Below are 22,309 nucleotides of genomic sequence, written 5' to 3' on the forward strand. Positions count from 1 at the left end.
GAGAAAGTATGAGTCCCTCACTGAATGGGGGAGGCAACCTAGTGACAGAGTTAGGGTCTATTTAGTAAAGCTGGGCATGTACAAATCCATGCTGTTGAATGCAATGAATCTGAGGGTGCTGAGGGAGTTGGCTAATGTGACTGCAGAGCTGCTGGCCATTATCTTTGAAAACTCGTGGTGATCAAGGGAGGTCCTGGACAATTGGAAAAGGGCAAATATAGTACACATCTTTAAGAAAGGGAAGAAGGAGGATTCAGGGAACTACAGACTAGTGAGCCTCACTTCAGTCCTCAGAAAAATCATGAAGCAAGTCCTCAAGAAATCCATTTCTAAGCACTTGGAGGAAAAGAGAGTGTTCAGGAAGTCAACATGGATTCACCAAGGGTAAGTTGAGTGTTTTCAACCTGATTGCCTTTTCTGATGAGTTAACTGGTTCTTTGGACAAATTGGAAAGCAGTGGACATGATGTACCTTGACTGAAACAAGGCTTTTGATACAGTCTCCCACAGCATGACTGCAAGCAAGCTAAGGAAGTTTGGGTGGGAATAATGGACTGCAACGTGGATAGAAAGCTGGTTGGATCATTGGGCTCCACAGGTAGTGATTAATGGCTTGAGGTCTAATTGCCATCCGGTATCCAGTAGAATGCCCCAGAGGTCAGTTCTGGGGTTGGTTTTGTTTAATATCTTCATTGATGATCTGAAATATGAGATGGATTGCATTCTAAGTATGTTTGAAGATGACTCCAAGCTGGGGGGAGTAGTAGAGATGCTGGAATGCTGGGTAGGGCTAGGATTCAGAGAGAACTAGACAAATTGGAGGGTTCGACCAAAAGAAATGTCATGATGTTCAATAAAGAGAAGTGCAAAATCCTGCACTGAGGATGGAAGAATTCCACGTACTGGTACAGGCTTGGGACCAACTGGTTAAGCAGCATCTCTGCAGAAAAGGGACCATGGCGTTACAGTGGACAATAAGCTGGATAAGAGTCAACAGTGTGCCCATGTTGCCAAGAAGGCTAACAGCATACTGGGCTGCATTAGTAGGAACATTGCCAGCAGATCAAGGGAAGTGATTCTTCCTCTCTACTCTGCATTGATGAGGCCACATCTGAAGCAGTGTCCAGTTCTGGGTCCTCCCACCACAGGAAGGATGTGGACAAATTGGAGAGAGTCCAGTGGTAGGCAATGAAAATGGATAGGGAGCTGGGGCACGTGACTTCTGAGGAGAAGCTGAGGGAAGGCTTTGGCTTTGGCTTCTGTAGTCTGGAGAAGAGAAGACCAAGGTGGGATTTGATAGCAGCCTTTAACTACCTGAAGGTTGGCTCCAAAGAGTAGAGCTAGACTGTTCTTAGTGATGGCAGATGACAGAACAAGGATGTGGACAAATTGGAGAGAGTCCAGTGGTAGGCAGTGCTCTCAAGCTACATCAAGGGAGGGTTAGGTTGGGTATTAAGAAAAACTTTGTCACTAGGAGGGTGGTGAAGCACTGAAATGAGTTATCGAGAGAGGTGGTGGAATCTCCATCCTTGGAGATTTTTAAGGGCTGGCTTGACAAAGTCCTAGATGGAATGTTTTAGTTGTTGGGGATGGTCCTGCTTTGAGCAGGGGGTTGGATTAGACCTCCTGAGGTCCCTTCCAACCCTAATTTTCTATTATTCTATCATTTTAACTAGGGTAAAACTGGTGAGTGTTGGTATTGATAGCTGTAGCTTGGAGCTCAGTGTGAGTTAATTTATTTCATAGATTTCATAGACATTTGGGCTGGAAGGGACCCCGGAGGATCATCAAGTCCAGCCCCCTGCCCCAGGGGCAGGAAGTCAGCAGGGATCATAGGATCCCAGCAAGATAAACATCCAAATTTGTCGTGAAGGCATTCAAAATGGGCGCTTGAACCGCCTCCGATGGCAGTCTGTTCTGAACCTTGGGGGAGGCAGTGAAAAAGTTCTTTCTTATGTCCAACCTGAATCGGTCCCGGTGGAGTTTGTGACCGTCTGATCTTGTCATCCCTTGGGGTGCTCTGGTGAACAGCCATTTTCCCAGATCCTGATGAGCACCCTGATAAACTTATAGGTGGCCACCAGATCACCCCTGAGTCTGTGCTTTTCCAGGCTGAAGAGTCCCATGGCTCTCAGCCTCTCCTCATCATAAGGTCTGTTTTCCTGACCTTTGATCATGTGCATGGCTCTCCTCTGTACCCTCTCAAGCTTCTCCCCATCCGTTTTGAATTGTAGACCCCAAAACTGGATGCAATATTCCAGCTGCGGCCTGACCAAGGTCCAGTACAACGGGAGAATGATGTCCCAGGATTTGCTTGAGAAGGATCTATGGATGCAAGCTCATTTTACTAGCATCAACATAACACTGAAGGCGCATGTTCATCTTGTGGTCAATCACGACCCACAAGTCTCTTTCATCTGTAGTGCTAACCAGCGTAGCACTGCCGAGCCTATTAGCATGCTGCAGGTTTTTCTTCCCAAGGTGGAGAACCTTGCATTTTTCCGTGTTGAATACCATCAGGTTCTCATCTGCCCATTTCCTGAGCCTGTCAAGATCTGCCTGGATCACCCTCCTGTCCTCAGGTGTGGATGCTTTACACCAGAGTTTGGTGTCATTGGCAAACTTGGCCAGTCTGCTTCTGACACCAATGTCCACATCATTGATGAAGATGTTAAATAGTATAGGCCTTAGGACCGAGCCTTTAGGGACCCCACTGGTGACTGTCCATCAAGATGATTGGTTTCCATCAACCACCACCCTCTGGGTCCTACCGTGGAGCCAATTCCCCAGCCAGCAGATCGTGGTGAGGTTGAGGCGGCATTTACACAGTTTAGCCAAGAGGTGATCATGGGATACCAGATCGAAGGCTTTTTTAAAGTCAAGATATACAACATCAATCTCTTCCCCCTTGTCCAGGTGATAAGTCGCCTTGTCATAAAAGGAAATGAGATTAGTCAAGCAAGACCTATCCACAACAAACCCGTGCTGGGTATCCCTCAGGTTATTGCCTTCAGCTAGTCTGTTAAGGATGGCCTCTTTGATAATCTTTTCCAAGACCTTCCCCAGGATAGAGATCAGGTTGATGGGCCTGTAGTTTGGCGGATCTACTTTCCTCCCTTTCTTGAAGCTAGGCACCACATTGGCCTTCTTTCAATCTTTGGGCACTTCACCAGAGCTCCAGGAGTTCTCAAAGATCCATGCCAGGGGCTGAGCTATGATGCTAACCAGCTCCTTGAGTACCCTTGGGTGTAACCCATCAGGGCTGGCTGATTTGAAACACCTTGACAGGCTGGATACCTTCTTCATGAGGTCAGCTTCGATGGAGGGCAAGGAATCTCCCTCACCCTGGTCTCCCTGACGCACAGTGGGCAGGTGTGTCCCATGGGACTGGTGAAAAACTGATGCAAAGTACCCATTTAGCAAGTTTGCTTTCTCCTGGGCATCAGTTGTCAGTTGCCCCATCTCATTTAGCCAGGGTCTAGTGTTGCCCTTGCTTTTCCTCCGGCTCCCCACATATCTAAAAAAGGATGTTTTATTTCCCTTGATATTTGTAGCTAGTTGGAGTTCCATCATAGTCTTGGCTTTCCTGGTTTGCTCCCTCCAGGACCGGACCAGAGCAGAGTACTCCTCCTTGGAGGTGGATCCAGTCCTCCATCCTTTATAGGTCTTTCTTTTTAGACCCAGGAGATCTGGTAGTTCCCTGGAGAGCCAAGGGGGTTGCTGTGCCCTTTTTCTGCCTTTCCTGTGAGATGGGATGGACTTTGCTTGCGTATCCAGGATTGATCCCTTGAGAAGCAACCACTCATCCTGAACTCCCCTCTCCTTTGGGTTCTGGCCCTTTAGGGCCTCTCTGACAAGCCTCCTGAGCTTGTCAAAGTCAGCTTTCCTGAAGTTGAGGATTTCTGTATTACCGACTCACTTGCCAGCTTTACGGCAAATGGTGAAGGTGATCATCTCATGGTCACTGTCACCCAGCTTCCCTTTGATCATTAGTTCACTGATTAGGTTGTCCCCGGTTGCCAGTATGAGATCAAGCAGTGCTTTACCTCTCATCAGTGTGTAGACTTCCTGCGTCAGATAGAGGTCATCCACACATGAGAGAAAGTTTTGCGACTGTTCGGATTTGGCCGGGCGCTCCTCCCATGAGATGTCTGGGTAGTTAGTCTCTCATGACAACCATACACCAGGAGCGTGCGGCCTCAGCCAATTCCCTGGTGAAATCCTGGTCAAGGTCTTGACCCTGGGTAGGGGGTCTGTAGTAGACTCCCACCATTGTGTCACCTGTGCCATGTTCCCCACAGATTTTAACCCAGAGGGTCTCAAGTCACCCACCATGGGTTCCAATGTTGGCTTGCAGGGATGCATAGCTTTTCTTGACATAGACAGCTATGCCCCTGCCACTTTTGTCCACTCAATCCCTCTTGTACAGGGTATAGCTGTCTATACCTGTGGCCCAGTCATGAGTGGAGTCCTACCAGGTCTCCGTTATCCCAATGACATCATTGTTATTTGCATTTATCAGGAGAACAAGTTCCTCCTGTTTATTCCCCAAGCTCCTGGCATTTGTGTATAAGCATACAAGTGTCCCCTTGGGGGCCCTGGCCTTGCCTACGTTTTGTTCCAGGGCTGGGGCTGGGGCGGGCTCTTTTAAGTGCCTTGGCTTGCTGGCTTTGCAAGGGTTGCTCAGTAGGCCAGCAGTGGCAGTAGTTCCCCCATCCCCCGGTGGGCTTTGTTTAAAGCCCAGTGGAGCAGGTCAGCCAGTCTGGCTGAGAAGAGCCTCCTCCCCAGGAGAGAGAGGTGGAGGCCGTCCCTTCCCAGCAGCTCACTGCCTCTCTTGCCAAGAGCAGACTATTGTCATGGAAACCAAAGCCTTCCCGATGACACCAGCGCTGCAGCCTTTGGTTCACTACCTCAATCCTCCTCTCCCTCCTCGGCCCATAGTCCGAGACTGGGAGGATCAAAGAAAACACCACCTGCGTCCCCAGACCCTTAAGCCCTGCACCCAAATCCCTGTAGCACCTCATGACCTGGCTGGGAGTGCTCTGAGCCATGTCATTGGTACCCACATGGATGAAAAGCATAGGGTAGTGGTCAGTGGGCTGGAGGAGGTTAGGGATCTTCTCCGCGATTTCTCGGATTCTGGCTTCCAGGAAGCAGCAGACTTCCTGGGCTAAGGGGTCAGGGTGGCACATTACCCCCTCACCCACCCTGAGGGTGGAGTCTCCCACCACAAACACTTTGCATTTGGTCTTCGGGAGAGCTGGGTGGTAGCTATAGTATCATCTGTGTTGCTTGTGGGGGCGGGCAACTCAGCAGGCTCTGCTGGGGCTGCAAGAGGTTCATACCTGTTGCAAAGCTCCAGCAGGGCAGTGGTCTTGGTGCGGCAGAACTTGGGGCCCTTTGCCACCTTGGTCCAAGCCCTGGGCTGGACAGTAAGGGAGGTCAACAAGTCCTCCCATGTCCTGGAGGGGGGCCGCTGCTGCTTCTAGGGTAGGTTTCATAATCCATGTAGTTTTGTCTTGCTATACTTAGCTGCTATCATTACTTGAGCTAGCTTGTTTAAAGACAGCTAAAGTATGTCTACATGACATTGCATCACAGTGAACCTCATGAGCTGGGCCAGTTATGACCATAAGCTGCTGTATACAAGCAGATTCAAGGCCTTAGTCTTTTGGGGCTTACTGGCTTAGATCAGCGAGTCTCAACCAAGGTGCCTCAACACCATGGGATAACTTGAGATCTTTTCATGGGCACCACAAGTTGTGAAGTATGCAGACATGACTCATGAGATAAACCAAATAGGACTCCATTCTGACCTGCTGTGGTCTTTTTTTGCAACAGAAGAATTGCTCTATTATTTTTCCATCGTCAAAAATGAATTTAAACTAAGAGCTGGCATTTTCTGAGAGCTGCCTTGAGTCTAACAAGGTTGAGAGCCACTGGCTTCTTAGATCAGTCAAATTTGAAAAGTTTTGTACTTCAAAAGGAGGGTGTGGGACTTATCATGGTTCAGCTGAATCTGCTTTAAAGGTTGACTCTATCTGCTCCTAATGCAAAATAAGCAAAAACTAAGCCACCCTAATTTACCTATAATTTCATTCTTGGTTATAGTTCTGCAGTATACTCGTCTGTCCACAACCTAAGTTAGCTCCACCATACTTGTTAGGTGTGTCAGAGTAGACAGATAAATAGATGTTCTCCTCCATACCCTGCTATCAGAGCAGGACTCATTCTAACACCTGCAACCCACTGTGGATAGATGGGTGACTAAGTTAACAAACAAATGAATTGGAGAAAACTCAGAAAAGAGCAATAAAAACAAGAGTGGATCCAAAGGGTTATATTTAAGGACTCTGTTTTAGCCAGTCCTGTGTGACACCATCCAAAGTAAAATTGCTAGCAAAGCAGTTCATTGTAAGGATACAATGTCATTTAAAAGTTGAACTCCTGGGTTTAGATGCTCCCCTCCCCCTATGCAAAAGAAATAAGGCTTCCATAATTGTGGTTTTATAGTGTGCATCTACACAATTTTAATGATCATATGTTAGTTGGAATAGCATAAGGGTAAAAAGGGCAGAGGGCAACCATATTTCTAATCCTTAACCGTGGAGGAGGTCTCTGACTCCTTTCCCTTGTTATAGCATCTGTTAAAGAGAGGCCACTACTTGCACTTGAAAAAAAAAATCACTGAATCCTGCAGAAAGGTTTAACCCCAGCCATTTCTGGCACTCTCTGTTTCAGCATACCTAGAAGCATTGTGCCCTAAGGGCATGAACCCAGGCTCTGGCATATCAGTTCAAACTTAGCATGGCTTGAAAGGGTCTGAGGAAAGCAAAATGCCTCCACATCCTCCAACTCCATAATAGCCTCCCAGGACCTTATTAGCACAAGTAAAGAGTTTGAAAGCATTCAAGCTTAGCAAAGACTAATGTTGTGAAAGTCTGTGCTGTGGATAACATGGATCTTCTGGTGTGTATCATAGTTGCCTGGTCTGAATGAAAGAGCTTTAATTAGTTGCAGCAATATCACCATATTAAGCAACATGAACGGCAAGAATTTTAATTAATGATAAGGGCAGTTCATAGAAAAGAAAGCTTATCTATGGGTACTCCTTTGCTATTTAAAAGGGGTTTCTTCCCATGCTAGAGAGAAAAAAAAAAAAACTGAGGAAAGAGAATGATTAACTGCTCTTTATTATTTTCCAGATTTTTTCTGAGAATGTAAAGTCTCACGACACTGCACAGACATTGCACTGACTGGAAATATCTCGTTTGGTTAATGCAACCTGCTGTCTTATGGTATGACAATGGGCAGTGGATAGCAATACCCATCAAAAGCGGGTTGAAGGAATATTGCCTCCGTGACATTATCCTAGAGTTAAGGCTGATGACATCCATTCCCAACTATCCCAAAATATAAAGCCGTGTCAGTGTTAGTGCATGGCAGAATGAAGAGCAAACCTGGCTGGAGTCTGTTAGTTTTCGCATAGTGCAAATAATTAATCCCCATCCCCAACCTTATACTACTTTTCCCCCTGCTTCAGTTAGGTACAGACATTCCGAAAGCCTGAGACAGAATCTACCTAAGTTACATAGTTTTCTGTGAGTGGCATAGTTTAAATCAGTTTCCCACTCTTACTATCTTCAGTGCAGCTTGACTGCCCAGAGCAGTGGAAGGACTGCAAGTGGAGGGAGATGATGTAAAATGTTAGCAGTCCAGTTTTGCTCAGAGTAGGTCTAGATGACACCTTTATTAAAAGGCAGGAGGCTGGTGTACATATGAGCATTCAGAGTAGAGGATTTCTAAGACAGATTATCTAGCGTGAACAAAGCCTAAATTCCAAGCAATGCTCAGTTTACCAGAAAAAATTGTCATGAGTTTTAGGTAGTGAATTGAGACTCTCTGGAAAGGTGAGTACACTTCCTGCCTTTGAGATGGACTTTTGCTTGGGTTTTGGGCATGTCACTTAGGGTGTGTCTAGTGTGTGCCTTTGTGGTGCGCTCAGGGAAGGATATTCCCAAGCAGATCCCACTCACTTGCTCATGTGCCAAATCCAGAAATATGGGGTGCATCTACACAAGAAGTTTGCTGCAGAGTTGCCTCATTAGCTCTTCACTAGACATCTGAGCACCTACATGTTCAGTGCTATTAGGATGGAGTAAATTAATTAACTCTGCAGTAAGTTAGTACCTGTAAATACAAGTACTATCCTACTTCAGAGTTTTTTACTCTTTTGTCGCAGCCAGCCAGATCACCATCTACGTATGTGCAGAGGTTTTTACATGAGATGCTTCAGTGCAGGGGCTATTTGCCAGCTTGTTCTGCAGTGGAGCACGTTTGGTCCCCAGCAACCCCTCCACAGCACCTTGAGCCAGATTGGAGCAGCCCCACAACTGGCAGACTGACCCCCCCAGAGCTACCTGCAGCCAGGGCTGCTCCAACCCAGGTCAACATGCTATGGTCCCAAGCACACATTTAAATGTGGTGACTAGGAGTAATAAACTCTAGTGCAATATACACTGGAGTTTTTTGCTGTGCATTAACTGCATGTGTAGGTGCACCCTGCATCTGAGGCAGGGGCATACTGCTATGGCTGCTTTTGAGACTTCTGTCTTCAGCATGTTACAGAGCAGTCATGCGGGGCAGAGTGGCTTCATTGCCCTGGTTTCAGTTTGGCACATGCCAGCAGAAGCAGAGTAGAACATGCTTGGGAGTGTCCCTCCCAGAAAGCTCTACAGAAGGGGCATAGCCAAGCCTTTCATATTCCCAACCCACATCTTCAAATGCATAAATTTCAATTAGTGTCTAAATACCTTTGAGGGTTTGGGCTTCTGTGCTTCAGTTCCTCCTCTGTAGCACGGGCTTAATACTAGCTCCTTTTCCTCATCTCACTTCATCCAGCTCATCCATTTAATATGTAAGCTTTTCAGGACAGGGACTATCCTCTTATGTGAGTGGATAACACATATGTGCAGTAGAAGGCTAATGTAGAAATCTCAAAAAAACTCCTAATAGAAATTATAATTGTTCTATTACTGCTTTCAGAAATTGCTCCCTCTTTCACTCACGCTATTTTAATCAGCACTGTGCTCTGAAGGATTTATTGTAATGCTGCATAGAACAGCTCATGCTGATGTAGCACCCAGTCATCTCTCCTAAACTCGCCATCATTCTTGGAAAGTCATAAGCAAGACTTCCTTTAGAGCAGCTGCTCCAGTCATCTCTGTCCTTTGCCTTCTGCAGATGCTTCTATATCAAGCCAGCCAACCCCTCAATTTGCCCAACAGAGCAGTTGGACTGAGATAACTCTCCCCAACCTATTGAGCACAAAGACACTCCAAGGACCAGGAGTCCCAGCTTGCAAATTTGCTAGTCCATTACACAAGTAAAATATATGTGGTGGAACAATTCAGCCCATTGATTCTATGATAATCTGTATGGTTATTCCCTTATGCCACATTTCAGTGAAAGTGCAGCATGAGCAATGTGCCTGCCTACTGTACAGTAACAGGCTATTTTGCTGGCTGGTAAAAAAAGCATGCCAGATTGCTCTGTATTGTACAGTAAGTTAGTACTTCTATTTTGTTTTACTTTGCAGATCATTGAAATAATTTGAGATTTTTTGTTTTCTTAATAAGAGCAACTGCTCATCACTGAAATATTTAGACTGCATTCCATGTTGGCACATGCACAAATAGACAGTCTCAGCATCTGCTTCCAGCCTCCTAGCGAGGTGCCCTATATATTTTTGTGGCACATGCTAGAGCCCTTGACAGCTTCACTGAGCTCAAATGAAGACCACTGGAATTTCTATTTTGACTTCCCTGCAGAGTTAGGATCTGAAATTTTGTCTTGTTCCTATTGCAAGTCTTCAGCTTTTCTAGGCTTTGTTGTTTGTCCCTGCTGAATTGTACTGCACTGAAGCCTGGTGCTCACACAGCCTTGGGAGGGTCATATTTAAATTAGTTCTGATGTTTCTGATTTTGAGTAGAAATGGGGTGGGGTGAGGAGGGACTGTAGAAGTGTCATGTGCTTTAAATCCTTGTTTTTATAGCTGAAGCGAAAAGACCCTTTAATATTTAATATTGAACATACACAACTTCTAATGGGGGTTGATCTCTTAGAGGAAGGGATTTTGCTTTAATGAGGCAGGAGATGCTTCCAATTAGATTATTTTTAAAGTAAGTTTTACCATTTCATTCTTTAGATGCTATGCACCAGAATTATAGAAAATTTGTTTTAGTATGATGAAAGTTTTGCTTTACAAAATGATTGATGCTGGTGCATGTTTTGGCTAAGAAAAATACTGTTTTTACCCACATACCAACAAACCTTTTCCTTGAAAATCAGTCCTCTAAAATTGGGTTGCATGTCTTCAGTTGGAAAGCTGATTTTTTTTTCTTTGCTGGAGTAGAGTAGAGGCATGGAGACACTGTGCTGTAATGGGTGCTGCTTTTTTCTGGGCCAGCAAGCAGCAATGACCATAGTTATGTGTCCACCCTCTCACAGCTGCTCCTGAATTGGCAGTAGCTTTTGACTGAGCCACCAAAAGCTGCTGCTAATTCTGCAGCAGCTATGAAAGGGTTAATTCTAGCTTTTGCCTGAAGAACCACTGAGCTGCAGCAAACAGTCAGCTCTCAAGTCTGGCTTTGGAAAAATCTGTTTCTCTATATTCTCAAAACAAGATGTTTGTCTTATTTGGGGCCATGTGGTATGTGTGAAAATATGATAGTACTTTACAAAATGAGGAGCTGCTGACACCTATTGCCTTCACGTAGGCAAGAGCTCTAGGCTTGCTCCTGCAGCCGCTGTTTGATTGTAATTATGGAGAGGAACTGTTCCCTGGGTGAGCATGCCCCAGAAAGCTGTAAATGCTTGGTGCCACCTCCTCCTGGCTCCAGGCCAACCTCTGACTGTACCCAAGAACTGCAATCCTGTGGTATATTGATGGAATAATTTGCAGGAATGGATGCAGGAATTTCCAGATGGATGCAGGAATACAAGAAATAAGTGCTTGCCCACTTCCCCCCCATGCTGGTTTTTGATGGCTCTCTCCTGTCTGGTTTTAGAAAGACAATGCAGTCGAATTCAGGAATGGCCTGATATTTATTACTTGGGGATTATTCCGTATAAATCATAGTGGATGCAAATCTATTAGGTCTCATCTAGTCTGTCCTTGGAAGCTGCTGCAAAATTACTCCCTACAGCCATGACCTTGCTTTGTCTAGTGTAGTTTTTCAATGATGGAGGTAATGCAGCTTTCTCCTTTTCCACATTTTAAAGCTGTACTATGAGTAAGAAAAGAAAAGAAAGCAAGCAACTGAAGAGAGATGGCTGGTGTGCTTAGGTGGTTCAAAACTGCGATAGAGCCATTTCTTGAAATACTACAGAAGATGGTGGAGCAACTAAGTGAGGAGAAAGGATTATTGTTTGTGAGGTAGGGGAAGGAACAAGGATTTTTTGTTAATACAATCTAAATATGGGTGTGGGTCAGCCAGAAAGCTTTGAAAATCTCTCAGCATTCTAAAACATTGTTTTGGTGAGCATTTTAAACTGTATACATATGCTAATGATGCAATTTTATGAGTTACACTGCTATTTCAGAAAAGAATGTTATGTATAAGGTTCAGATTTCTTTTTCACGGTGAAACAATGTTCCTTCTTATTCAAAATTGACCAAGAAAATTACGTCAGGGGAAAAACATGAATAATGCGAAGATGTGTCCTGGCCATCTGACAATATCTTCTGTCTTCCCACTAAGCACAGCACAGAGCTTAGGCGAATATGAGTTATCTGATAACCTCCTTGCTTTGCACTGACTTCAACCTTGGACCAAAATAAACATAAATTAAATGACAACCCTAGACTTCATGTTCCTTGTCTCGCTCTCTTGCATCCTTGTTCTCTCATTCTCTCTGTCTCAGGGCTATGAAGATCTGGAAAGGGTGGCAGACTCAGAGGCTTCAGTGCTTTTCGAGCTGATGCTTGTGAAACCATAGCTGAGTCACAAAATATTCTTGCTGTTTATCCTTTAAAGAGAACCTTTAGGGCCTGATTCTGTTCCTGGGGCCATTTTCCACTGATACAGCTCCATTGGCTCCAGATTTACTCCTGTCATCACTGAGCGAACCTAAACCAAATTTGTTGGTTGTACAGGACATTCTGGATGTATTCTTTCTCTGAGGGCAGGAGACCTATCTTTCACCCTCAGCTTATACATATCCTCTTCCCCACCCTGGCCCCCAACTGATATTAATGGTTGCAAAGATCATTGTAATTTTAGTATATCACAAAGATCCATGATTAGAAGTGATTTGTAGGTTGGCATTTTCCAAGATGCCACAAATGCAAGCCTTGTAGAGATGCCCAAGTTAGTTTTGAGGCCACAAAGTATAGTGCCATACCCATCACAGCTGATTTGTCTAGATGCTCACCAGAACTATTTGGCTTGTGTGAAATACCATACTGAAATGGCTATCCTGGGTTCGGTACCCAAGCTAACTTTTTGAAGCAAGCTCAGAGGGTCTCCACACAGCATGGCATTGTGCTATGGACATACACATTTTCACAAGCTGGTTAGATGTACACTTAACTGGGATGGTTTGGTTAGGGATGATTTGGCCTTGAGCAGGGCTGGACTAGATGGTCCTTTCCAGCCCTACTTTTTCGTGGTCCTACCCTTACAGCTCAGGCTGGAGAAAACTCAGCTAATTTTTTTTACCCCCCAGTTCAGTCCCTAATCCATCCGGTAGGATGGCAGCCACCACAGAGGCAGAGAACAACAATACAGGCTGTACGAGCTGACCAAGTGAAAGGTAACTTGAGTTCTGTTCTTATCTTCGTCTGTGACTTGTGGTGTGCCCTTGACCAAGCCACCTAAACACTCTGTTAGCCCTTTCTCTCCATTTAAAACATGGAGCTGATAATATTTACTAAGGCTAGTATTTTGCAAAATGACTTTGAGCATGGGTACCTCAGATTTCAGATGCTCAGTCTGAAATAATGTAAGAGAGTCTAGTTTTCAGAAATGTGCTACTGAAATGCAATCTATTTATACAATTTCTCATAGTGTAAGGGTGATGACAAAAAATCACTGTAAGAAATCCTTGCCTCCCATACAACTTCTGAGGCACTTTCCAGGAATTAAGGGTTTGAATACAGTCCCAGCAGATTTTCAGTGATGAATCCTCCCTACCTGAGCATAAAGCAAAGAGAGAACCAAGGGAAAGATGGATACATTCAGGGAATCTGATGTCTAGACCATTTTATTTGCACCTCTTCTGGGCTGTGATAGAAGGTTTGTGAAACTTGTTACACACATTGTTTTACACAGACTAAGTTACTCATCCCCCTCCTTCAATGAGACATATTTCTTAGAGCCTCATCACAAGTCCATTTGAAATCGCTGATACCATTCACTTCAGTGGGCTTTGGGCAAAGCTGTAGGTTTCAATTTGGGAAACCACTACTGATTCAAAGCATCTAAATTAAAACATCTTGGAGGGATCTGACTACACAAGGGGTGAGCACTTTCTGAAAATCAGGTCTCTTCCAAGTGGGCATCAAGAAAGTGAAGTACCCCACATCACTAACAGCTTTGAAAATGTATCAGTAAGGCTTTCATAGACATTAGACATTAGGGGCTGAAAGGGACCTCAAGAGATCATCGGGTCCAGCCCCAGGCTTGATGCAGCAGATCTGGTTTCTTTAAGATTTGTTTAGAATTGAGCTCCATATGATTCTGGCCATATTGCTTCTGCTGTAAATACTGATGGAGAAAAAAATTCAGCCTTTGATTCTGTTCAGTCAATATCAGTAACGCTCCCTAAGACACAGTGGAGACAAAGTGGTAATACTTACTGCTTGGAAGCCCTTAATTCCCTTGTGTGGTTCTGCATTTGCAATTTAATGACAATCAGCTGGGAACTGTAGACAAAGGCACTGCATACAGACTCTTGCTTTTTCCTTCTTTCTTCTATGTCTGATCTGTAATATTAGTTTGTGAGCCTAATCTCATTTATAATACGCCTGTCACTGAGGTATCTAGACTCCAAGGTTCAGATCCTCAAAGCTGTTTAGCTGCCTAGCTCATACTGATTTCAACGGTTTTACCATGAGTTCAGTCAGCCATCATGGGCTCTTAAGGATCTCTGGAGATTTCCAGCCAGGATCCAATACAGATATGGTTTTCAGTGGATGTCATTTTACATGGAGTTTATTGTTTATGGCTCTGCCTCCTAAGAAGCCTTGTTCATTTAATTTCTTTCCTATTCTAATCCAGGATCAAATATTGTGTACAACACATCCAGGAAACTGCCCTGTGACTTGAAGGGAGTTTGCCTGCATGCACATTAGACAGTTTTGATCTCAGTTGCTCCAGTGTTAACCTAGATCAACACAGCTGGTTTCAGTGGAAGGCCTTCTGAAAACCTTTGGTCTCGAGATCCTACAGACAAATCCATTGTCCCTCTTAAATATCTGGGATAAAATGTGCTAAAGTTTTTTTCCAAGGGTGTGTCTGTGTGCCTCTATAGGTAGGAACCTATTGAAATTGTGATTTTGCAATTTTGGCAGAAACTATGAAATTGGTAGGTCTCCCCATGAAAAAAGACTGGTTCCTGTGAAAAAGTTCAGGGACCAAGAAAAAGCACAAAAATAGCCAGCCAACAGAGGTGGGGCAGGGGGAGGATGGGAAACAGAAAATGGTTATGCCCCTCCTCATGGCTATCTGTCAATCTCCAGGGAGGAGCAGGACTTCCAGGACCCCTTGGCCAATCAGAAGCATGGGGAGGTGGGGAAGCTGCCTTTGTGAAAATTGAAACATCTATTTATAGCCTGAGTGCATCGTATGTTTCCAAATATTTATAATGTAGGTTATATAAGGAAGGTTAGCTAGAAAGCCATTTTAGAAGAAAAGCAAACCATTATATTTTACTGGAGTCTTTGATTCTTTTACACACCTTTTCCCCAGAAGCTGGAGACCAAGGATATCCGATCCTTTTAATCATTGATGTCAGACAATCATAACTCTTATCTGGAAATGATCAGATTATTGCTTGATCTGCTCAACAATTTTTCATGGGAATACCTTTCTGATGAAGAAAGTGCTTTTTATAAGGTCACAGTTTTCCGGGGTGGGCATGAAAGCGGAGATGGAGTCTCAGTTTAGGTTATCCAATGGGAAAACTGAAATAGGGGCTCAGTGCCAACCTCCTTCAAAGGCTATTATCAGTTTCTTTTCAGTTTAAGTGGGGAAAGTGGAATTTCTATGAAAGTCTTCCAGGTGGACAATCAGCAAGTAAAGAAATTCAGCAACTGAATTTGTCTGGAAATTCCTTCCCATAAAAACAAAACAAATAAGAACCACTCTCCCAACCTCCCCCAAAATGTGTTTGACTTTTCATCTAGATTCAATGTAGAGAAGAAAACCTTAAAACGTCACAATGTTTATGGAAATTGTTGACCCTTAAGTATATTTTGAGAACCAAGAAAGATGAGAAGGCAGTTGCACCAAAATTATATACTGACTACATAAATGTAGATAATTTTAAATAGCAAATTTAATAATGAAATCCAGATATGATATAAATGACCAAACAGCACAGGTAATTCATATAAAGCATGTGATCAAAATGTGTATTCATTTAAAGGTCTTGTTAACATTTGAGAGAATTTAAAATTAATTTCTCTGAAAGTCTTTAAAAGCCTCTAAAATGCAACCAGCCTATTAGGGAAAGGGACTTCTTACCTAGGTTTCAAATTATGTTTTAAAAGAGGTCTTATTTCGGCTTATCTGCAGATAAGCTGTTAAACAAGAGCCATAGTTCAAAGCTAAAGAGCAAAGATTCCAAGATGAACCTCGATTTTTATGCTTTATTGCTTAGCTAAAATATCAAAAAATCTACTAAATAAGGTAAAAAATACAAATTTTTTCCTAACAGGTGTTACTCTAATATTCATATACATATTATTATTCCATATCTAAGCTATATCTTATCTAAAATTAGCCTCGTCTAGCATCAAGCCACTAAATGCATTCTAAAGAAAATTTAGTGCCTAGTTTTTTCCAGCCATCTTTCTTGAATTTTTTAAAATGTTCCACACCTTGTGATGTCCTCTGGCCTGATCATTTCCTTTGCCTCTTCTTGGATCCAAACTTTGGTTGAATGAATATGAGTAAATGCTATGCTATATTGCCATTAAGCAGCTTAACATATATTGTAGTTTGCAGGCTGCTCTGATTTGAACATTAGCTTCAAAAGAATTATCTGTGCATGTAGGGAAGTTCAGCAAACACACACCCATGCGCGTGCGTGCACCACCCCCCCACAACGAGTGGCCCAGGTAATTACTTCCACCCTGGAAGTAATTACCTTAATACATTTTTGAAGCAGAGCCCACAGAAACACTGGTTGTGATATATCTAAAGTTGATCTTTCTCAAAGTTATAACTGACCCAAATCTAGAAGGCGTGGAACTGTATAGTTTGATACACCAAAGTCTCAATAACTGGTGAAAAACAGTAGGTGGGTCTTTTCCTAAGGTCAGTATATGGAATAGCAACAGGTATCTGTAAATTAATCAGGAAGTGCCAGATAGACTTATGTATAACTTTGAACAAACATCAATAACGGAACTACTTAATGGGTTTTTAGTGGTAGTGATGCTCTTTTAATAAAACAGGGAAACCAAGGAGTCTATCAGAAGTCAAATAAGCGATTTGTCATATTAGCATGACAAAGGGATTAGAGGGAGACCAATCCAATTATAAAATATGGAAATAGATTACCTGCCAGAAGCACACTTCAGGAGGCTACAAGATGTGATTACTTTTCTGGGAGTACTGGTAGGTTGGCTTCTGTTCTCTTCAATAGCTAGACAGTCAAGCATGCACTATGGATGATATAAAATATATGAACTTTTATAGGAAGGCCTGGGATTTTTTCAGGTTTTTATGAATGGTGATAGGGAGGTGTTAGTCTTTGTTACTTCATGCTAGCATAAATATTTTTGGATAAAGCACAGAAGATCCCCATAATTTATGTATTTGGTAGAGTCCCATAAAATGCTTAAATGGGCTTAAGTGAGAGAAGATGCCATTCTAAAAACACTTGGGAACAAATTTTGGAATAATCTCATTTTACATACACATTTTACCTTCAGGTAACTGGGTGGGAGGAAACAGAAGCATCTCCCTATGGTGTGCTTCAAAAGCATTGATTTAACAGCTACATTAGCACTGGAGTCAATGGAAAAAGTGGGAGCAGAATTAGGAGAACTCGTCTGCAGATCCAATCCTAGATGTCTCAATTATGGCCCAGGCCCTCAAAAGGGATCCTTTGCATGTGCCCTTTTACATGCTGCTAAAATCCTCAAGTCCACCTCTCAACCGCCACCTAACCCCATAGGTGCCTCAATTTCCACTGTCTGTCAATGGGGCACCTATACACATGCAGTGAGGCTGCACTGACACACTGTAATTACAGTGCATTGGAGCAGGCTTGATTAACGGAGTCTGCTGGAACATGGCACTTATCACACTCAGGCAGACTCCAGCATCTAGTGTATTAGCATCCCCACACTCGAAAATGGTGGTGCAGGGCACTTAACTAATGTGTGTCCAATGAGCTGTAGCTAAAGCACCCCTGCCACCACTTTTCAGGGTGGGACTGCTCTGGATGCTTTAATAAGAGCGGCTCTTGGAGTTGGTCAGACATGACCTGACCATAACAAAACCATGTTGGCTATCCTTCAGCATCATGCCTTCTGCCAGTCTCTCACAAATGGACTTCTTGGTAATTTTTTCCAAAGTTTTACCCACTATCAAGGTCAAAATGACTGACCTATATAGTTTCCCGGACTATAGGCCAGACTCCTGGGAATTAAACAATGCAACATCTTGTTTCTTTTGAGGATCTGGATTAACCTGACTGTACCAACAGATCATATATCTAATGTTCATTTACCATCGTTTTTGCTCAAAAAATTATCTTCTAGCTCTGCTATATTGCCACTGTAATTCAGAATAAATTTATCCATACAGGGGCTTAATGCTTTTTAACTGATCCACATTAAAAAATAATTCATATGGATTTCCTTGGATGTCCTTATATAGACAAAACCAAGGTTCAATTTGTGCTAATATGACTTCACTGGGACTACTGAACTGAGCAAAGGCTCCAAGATTAGATGCCATGGGTACATCTGCACATTCATTAACATGCTTTTGCTAATGCGCAAAATTTGCATTAAATGTGTGTTAAATTTACACATTGTGAGGTACCATTGTGAAGAACATTAGTCTATTTTAAGAGTTTTTTGTGATGTTTTAATGCGTGCTAAAACAGGCTAATGTGTATTAAAGTATATGTGTGGGCTCACCTGCTGTCACTTCTATTTCCCACTGAAACCTCTTAATGGAAGGTCTGATGCTGTAAAACTGCTGAAGGTGAAAAGTATTCTGTTGTTTCTTTTTGTTTCTCTTAAACTTAGGATATTTTTAAAGTTCAAACAATTTCCCTAGCTGCTTAAGGAAGCATGAGGTATCTGTATTATCAAGAAGTTTTGCTTTATTTTGGCTCACATGAGAATGACAGCTCTGGTTTTAGTTGCACAGAATTGTGAGTTTGACTGTGTTTAACCAACAGACATTGGTACATATGGACAATGGGCCTAACATGCCAAGTGTACGAATATTGCGTCTGGGGTTTTGGTTTGCTCTACTGTATCAAGAGGGTCAAACTTGAAGTTTTCCTTCCTTCCTTTAAATATGATTTTATTAGACTGAATTTTTTTCTAAAGGTTAATATATAGTGTAGGTTGCAAAAAAGAAATTGGAAGCTTGTGTTTTCAATGATTTCTCTGGGAAACATGCTGGGTCTGGATTTTAAAAATAGTTTCCATGCAAAACCCTAATTTATGATCCTCTACTCCCCTTTTTAATTGTGCAAACAGACCTAAGGCCCTTCTCTGGCTAAGTCCAACAGCAAAACCTCATTTGATTTCACTGGGAGCAACATCTCTAGAAATTCAGTTCTAATCCAGAGTTGCAGCAGTTTAAAGCCTTGCTGGAAATCTCAAGGTGGGAATGATGCATTTTTCATAAAAAGCAATAAAATATTTATTTTTTTAGTGACTTAGATAATCACTGCTTGAAAAGTTGCTAAACCTGGAACAGCTGAGCCTCATTATTTAACCCCAGCCATTTTATTATGTGTGGGTATGAAAACAGCAGTTTCAATTTATTTCAGAGAGGAAAACGAGCACTGTGTGTCATAAAGTTAGGTGGCAAAAATGTTCACAGATTTAACCTGAAGAAAATTTAAGAACTATGTTGTACCATTAAAAATAAAAGGTCATATTTAACAATGTTTCTTTCTAGAAACCATTAGTGATGCACCCGTTGTGTGGGAACAGCCATTTACAAAGTTACTCAGAGTGAATGGCCCCCGCAAAAATAGGGCTCAATTTAGCAACTGTTTACACACAGAAGAGAAACAAGGCTTTTTTTGTGATTACCTTTTATTGGACCAACTGTTTAGATTTCATAGACATTAGGGTTTCAAGGGACCTCGGAAGATCATCAAGTCCAGCCCCGTGCCCAAGGGGCAGGAAGTCAGCTGGGGTCACAGGATCCCAGCAAGATAAGCATCCAAATTTCTCTTGAAGGTGTTCAATGTGGGGGCTTGAACCAGCTCTGATGGCAGGCTGTTCCAGACCTTGGGGGCTCAGTCAGTAAAGAAATTCTTCCTTATGTCCAGCCTGAAAAGGTCTTGCTGGAGTTTATAACCGTTCGACCTTGTCATCCCTTGGGGCACTCTGGTACAAGCTCTTGAGCATCATGTACCATTGCTCAAGTCTTAAATATTTGCAAGGTTATCGTGCCAATCATCTCCCTGCACTTCACAAGTAGTAACTACACTCTTCTTGAATGATATCCCTCTGTCACTAACACAGGGGTGAACAAAATACAGCCTGCAGGCCAGATCTACCCAGCTAGGTGATTTTCATCCCACCTGCAGGCACCCACCAATTAATTATATGTGCCCAGTCTGCACATTTTGTTCCCACCCTCATACATGGGAGGGCCCTGGCACTAGCCCCAGACAGCACACAGCTTTCTGGCCTGGCTACTGCCCAGCCACTGCTGTAACCACAGGGAGATCTGCTTTGCTTCCTTTTTGCTTCCCCATTTCCCAGCACTTACTCCAGGCAGCAGGTAGGGATGTGGAAACAGGTGGCAGGTTGCTTCTCTTCTATGTTGCTTCTCTTCTAAGGAGACAGGAGAAAGGCAGACACCTGGGCAGGAGCAGTGTTATCAGCTCTTTAGATTTCAGGGCCACAGATGTGATTTTGGTCTCTGCACTTGTACTCAATTTCTCACCTATGCTATTGGGAAAGCCTCCTCTGATTGGCTTTCTTCCCCATTCCCGTGCTCCTGGAGTTTGAAGGTATGGGAAGAAGCTGCAAACTCTGTGGTCAGGCAGCATGCTATCTAGATCTGCATAATTTAATTTCAGCTGGGATGTCTAGCAAGAGCTGGGGCCAAAATTACATTCTTTGTTATCCAAAAGACAGACCCAAGAATAGAAGATGATTTTGGAGATGTGACAGGTGATTTTTTAATTTTTGGGGTTGGCAGCAATTAGGATAGTGGAAGACAAAAAGCCATGGGGGAAAAAGGCAAGACACGTGTCGGGGGAGGGTCGGCAAGAAGAAAAAGGGGCTTGGTCAAAAGCTGGGGGTCATTGGGGGTTCAGAGAAGGATGTGTACAGGAGGGGAGGCAGAAGTAGAGTGGAGGGAACAGGATGGATATTACAGAAGAGACAGAGAGGGGTCTGCCACTATTAGCTCACACTTCCCTCCAGAACCTGGAACTGAACCCTTTACTGTAGAATCTCAGCATTGCTTTGCTATCTAGCACACAGCAGTGAAACCCACTGGTAAAGTGCATGTGTAGTCATCTTCCTCCAGGGACACATCCACATAGAAAGTTCAGCTTTCTGCTGTTACCTACATTAACTCGCAAGGCATGTGGTGTGGATCCAGGCTTCCTGCCCCTTCCTGGTTATGCATGCAGCAGTCCAATTTGTTTTCACAGGGTGAAGTTTTATTTTCAATTTGTTTTTTAAAAATGTAGTTGTTTGCCTAGGGTGGGAGGAGGGGGGCAGAGGCAAAGAGGGAGGGGCACAAAATTAAAAGGATCTGAAGTCAAACAAGCAAAAGTTAAGAAATGTCCATTAAAATTTCTTGTTCAACCTGAGTTCTCCCTGCCTGGGTGCTTGCATAATGGTTAAGTCTTTAATTACTTGACCTTGGTCTCCCTGCATTGCCTGGGGCATCTTGTGCTCTAGGATTGAATCAAGGCTATGCCCTGAAATCAAGGTTATGTAGTGAATGAGGTGCTTCTTTGTTCCATATGGTGAAGCAGCCACTGGCTCCTCTGTAGTTAACACTGCAGCTGAGTTTCTGCTTGAAGTATGATGTGATGATAGACTACATTGTAAGTATGCATGGAAAGGGACAAGCTACAAATTCTGTGAGAGACCATACCCTGACTGTTGTAAGTATTGTGAAATTAAATTCTGAGCCTAACTTTTAGTGGAATGGATTTTCCACATATTCTTCTTTAAGAAAGGAAATACTTCCTTTCTTTTAAAATTTTGTTGCATATCAGCACAGCAAACAACAGGAGGTGTTTGTTACCTGTGTTACATGAGTAAATATTTCCATCAAGCTTGAAAGAGGCCTCACAGGTTTCCATTTCTTCAACAAACGTATGTAACAACCTGATGTATGCCCGTCAGTCTTACCTCTATCCTTGGGAAACTGAGAAGATCCTCAAGGAGCACATCTGTGATGGGCCTGCTTCAGGGATGATGCTGAAGGGCAACTAGCACAGTTTCATTAGGGGCAGGTCCTGTCAGACCAACCTGATTGCCTTTTATGATGAGGTCACAAAGGCAATGGATGCAGGTGTTGCCGTGGATGTAGTCTTTCTAGACTTCAGCAAGGCCTTGGACACCGTCTCCCACCCTATCCTCATGAAAAAACTAGGCGACTGTGGCATTGATGCCTACACAGTCAGATGGTTTGCAGACTGGCTCAAGGGTCGTACTCAGAGGGTGGTGGTGGATGGGTCATATTCGACCTGTGGGGAAGTGGGCAGTGGAGTCCCCCAGGGCTCGGTCCTTGGGCCCGCGCTGTTGAATTTCTTCATCAGTGATTTGGATGACGGGGTGAAATACAACCTGTTTAAATTCACTGATGATACCAAAATTTGGGGTGAGGTGAGCACGCTAGTTGGGA

At 43.4% G+C, this 22,309-nt stretch overlaps 1 protein-coding gene across 1 annotated transcript in view; it reads left to right on the forward strand.

The window, feature by feature from the left end:
* The first annotated feature begins 369 nt into the window (after nucleotides 1-369).
* Nucleotides 370-22,309, forward strand: part of LOC109315903 (potassium voltage-gated channel subfamily A member 6-like) — a 34,439-nt gene continuing 12,499 nt past the window's right edge. The window contains exon 1 of the mRNA XM_019543864.1: nucleotides 370-384. Coding sequence (XP_019399409.1) covers nucleotides 370-384 — 15 coding nt within the window. The remainder of the gene's footprint in view (nucleotides 385-22,309) is intronic.

This window comes from Crocodylus porosus, unplaced genomic scaffold, assembly GCF_001723895.1.
Source record: "Crocodylus porosus isolate Cpor-Errol unplaced genomic scaffold, CroPor_comp1, whole genome shotgun sequence".
Taxonomy (NCBI): domain Eukaryota; kingdom Metazoa; phylum Chordata; order Crocodylia; family Crocodylidae; genus Crocodylus; species Crocodylus porosus.